General features: G+C 62.2%; 1 protein-coding gene across 1 annotated transcript in view; it reads left to right on the top strand.

Moving 5' to 3' along the window:
• SLC5A5 (solute carrier family 5 member 5) overlaps positions 1 to 767 on the top strand; it is a 5,330-nt gene extending 4,563 nt beyond the window's left edge. The window contains exons 12-15 of the mRNA XM_025196553.1: positions 1 to 52; positions 142 to 245; positions 343 to 458; positions 618 to 767. The exon at positions 1 to 52 is cut by the window's left edge and continues 20 nt beyond it. Coding sequence (XP_025052338.1) covers positions 1 to 52; positions 142 to 245; positions 343 to 458; positions 618 to 767 — 422 coding nt within the window. The remainder of the gene's footprint in view (positions 53 to 141; positions 246 to 342; positions 459 to 617) is intronic.
• The last annotated feature ends 1,807 nt before the right edge of the window (positions 768 to 2,574 follow it).

The following is a 2,574-nucleotide window of genomic DNA, read 5'->3' as shown; positions in this document are numbered from 1 at the left end:
CCGCCGTCCTGGGACCGCTGCCCCCCCGCAACATCTCGATGCCCGGGGACAGGTGAGTGCCGGGGCTGGATCAGCTGCGGGCCGTGGCGCTTCCTTGCACGACCGTCATTGCCTCTCCGCCACGCCGCGCTTGCTTTGCAGGCCAGCCGCCGATGACAACTTCTACGCCATGTCCTACCTGTACTACGGCGCCCTGGGCACGCTGTCCACAGTGTGCGTGGGTGTGCTCGCCAGCTACCTGACAGGTGAGGGGAGCCAGGCCGACCGGGGGGCTGTGCTGGGGGGCTCTCAGCTTGGGTGGGGATCAGCGAGGGGCGTCTCATCGGCCGCGCCGCCCGGCAGGTCCTGCGACGCAGCGCCGCGTGCAGCCCGGGGTGCTGTGGTGGGACATCGTGAAGCAGACGTCCTTGGTGGCCCCCGCCAGCGGGAAGAGCCCTTTTGGTCACGGCCCAGACACGGTGAGCAGGGACAGCAGGCGCCTCTTTCTCCGGGGGGAGTTGGGGGTCCCCCATTGCTGCAGGATGCCGCTGGCTGCTCCGAGGAGGCAGCTCACAGCCGGGGGCAGGACGAGGACGGGGCCGCGGAGACCCCGCTGTGACCGCCCTCCCCTTCCCCAGGTTCCCTCGTCTGCCTGCCCGGTCCCGGGGCCCGGGCGCAGCGCGGAGCCCCGCCAGGCGCTGCTGATCAGCCAGGAGGAGGTGGACACCAGGGAGCCCCACTGGGCCTGCAGCTCCGTGGACCACCTGCTCCGGGAGACCAACGTGTAGGGCTGGGGCCTCCTGTGGGGCCGGGCTGCGCCACGCAGGTCTGACCAGCCACGGCGGCACTGGGGACAGCGGAAGAGGGACGCAGCGCGAGCGTGCACGCATGCCTATGCACGTGTGCACGCATTTAGGGAGACCTGGATGGAGCTGGCTGTGTCGGGGTGCCCGCACACCCCACGGCAGAGGATTGCAGGCAGGCTGGGGCACAAGCTCCCCCACGACGGCTCTCCCCTCCAGGGCCAGCCCGGCAGAGCCGGGGGCCGGCAGCACCTTCCCTCCCAGGAGCCCAATAAAGAGCTCCCTGCAGTGCCTCGAGTGCCGTGCCTGCATGCCCAGCGCCCCAGGCTGAGCTCAGGACCCCCGACCTCCCCCTCCCCACCCCAGGCATCGCCACGCTGCACGTCCGCGTGGGTGCACGCACGCGATGGAGAGAGAGGAGACAGGAGAAAAACCCCTGCCAGTGCCTCTTGCCCTCCGCCACTGCCCCACGCAGGGGCCATTCTGTGATGAGCAAGTTTGTTATTACCCTGAAATAAAATAGTTTTTCGATAAGCATACTGTTAGGTTAACAATAATTTAGATTATTGAGAAGAATTAGATTGGCAGCTGAATCCAAGGCTTGACCTGTGGCCTAGCAATGCTGCTGACCACAAGGCAGAATGATGGCTAAGCCAACCATTTATGTTAAATAATTATTTTAACTGTGTCGACCATTTTCTGAGAGAAAAGACAACGAACGTAAATCTGTGTAGGTCTTTGCACTGAGGACCAGCTACAGCATGCAATGTGATGAGATAAGAGGGGAGTAGAGACTGGCACCGCTGGAAACAGAGAAGAGATTGGAATGTAAAAGATAACGTGTAGCCGTTACTTAATTTCTGCCTTTGGAAAAGTACCAGCTATCATAGATAAATATGATGTTACTATGACGATTTGTGTAGCACCATATACAAAGATGATGACCATAAGTATTGCATATTTAATGACCTTGTCGTTTTCTTTGTTAGAAAAGGTATAAAAGACAGCCCCACCCTTACGTTGGGGCCATTTTGCCTCTTTGCTGGTTTGTGGTCTTTGCTCGAGCAAATAAACTGCGGTTAACCCTTTACCCGCGTTGCCCGGTTCCTACGCAGCTAGACAACAGACTCCAGGGAGTTTTCTCCCGCGACAATTCCCATGTCACTTTGCCCCCCGGCTTGCAGAGGGGAAGCGATGGCGGCTGCGAGCATCCGGGATGCTACGAGGCAGGCAGGAAGGAAGCGGCTGAGGTGCGATGTCCTCGGACGCTGTCGCACGGGCGTGGCTGGGCCTTCCCCCGCGTGCAGCCTGCGCCCCCGTCCTGGCGCCTGGGCACCGCCGTGATCATAGCCACGGCAAGGAGCAATGGGCTCCTGCTGCAGCAAGGGAGATATTAGGGGGGGACCCCCCCCCCCACAGCAATGGGGGGAAAAAAAGGCTAGGTTGGGGAGGGGGCGGGGCTTAGGGCCTCCATCTTGGGGAGCGGCGGGGCGTAGCTCCGCCATGTTGGTGAGGGGCAGCGTTTACCGTCATACTGGCGCGTCGCAGCGCTAGGGGGGTGGGATGAGGCGCGCGGCGCCATCTTTGTGCGGGGCAACACCCCCACCACCTCCCCAGCTGCCTCGAGCCGAGCTCTCCCCGTGCTTGCAGCGGTCGGGGCATGCATCCCGCACAAGGGAGGACGAGGAGGGAGCAGGAGGAAGAAAAAGGAGACAAAGAGAGAGGTGCCCCGCACAAAGAGGGCTCCCGCGCCCCGCACAAAGATGGCGCCGCGCGACGCAACTGTGGAAGG

Source organism: Alligator sinensis, unplaced genomic scaffold, assembly GCF_000455745.1.
Source record: "Alligator sinensis unplaced genomic scaffold, ASM45574v1 scaffold1295_1, whole genome shotgun sequence".
Classification (NCBI taxonomy): Eukaryota; Metazoa; Chordata; order Crocodylia; family Alligatoridae; genus Alligator; species Alligator sinensis.
The sequence above is the reverse complement of the archived record's forward strand: the minus strand, read 5'-3'. Positions and strand labels throughout refer to the sequence as shown.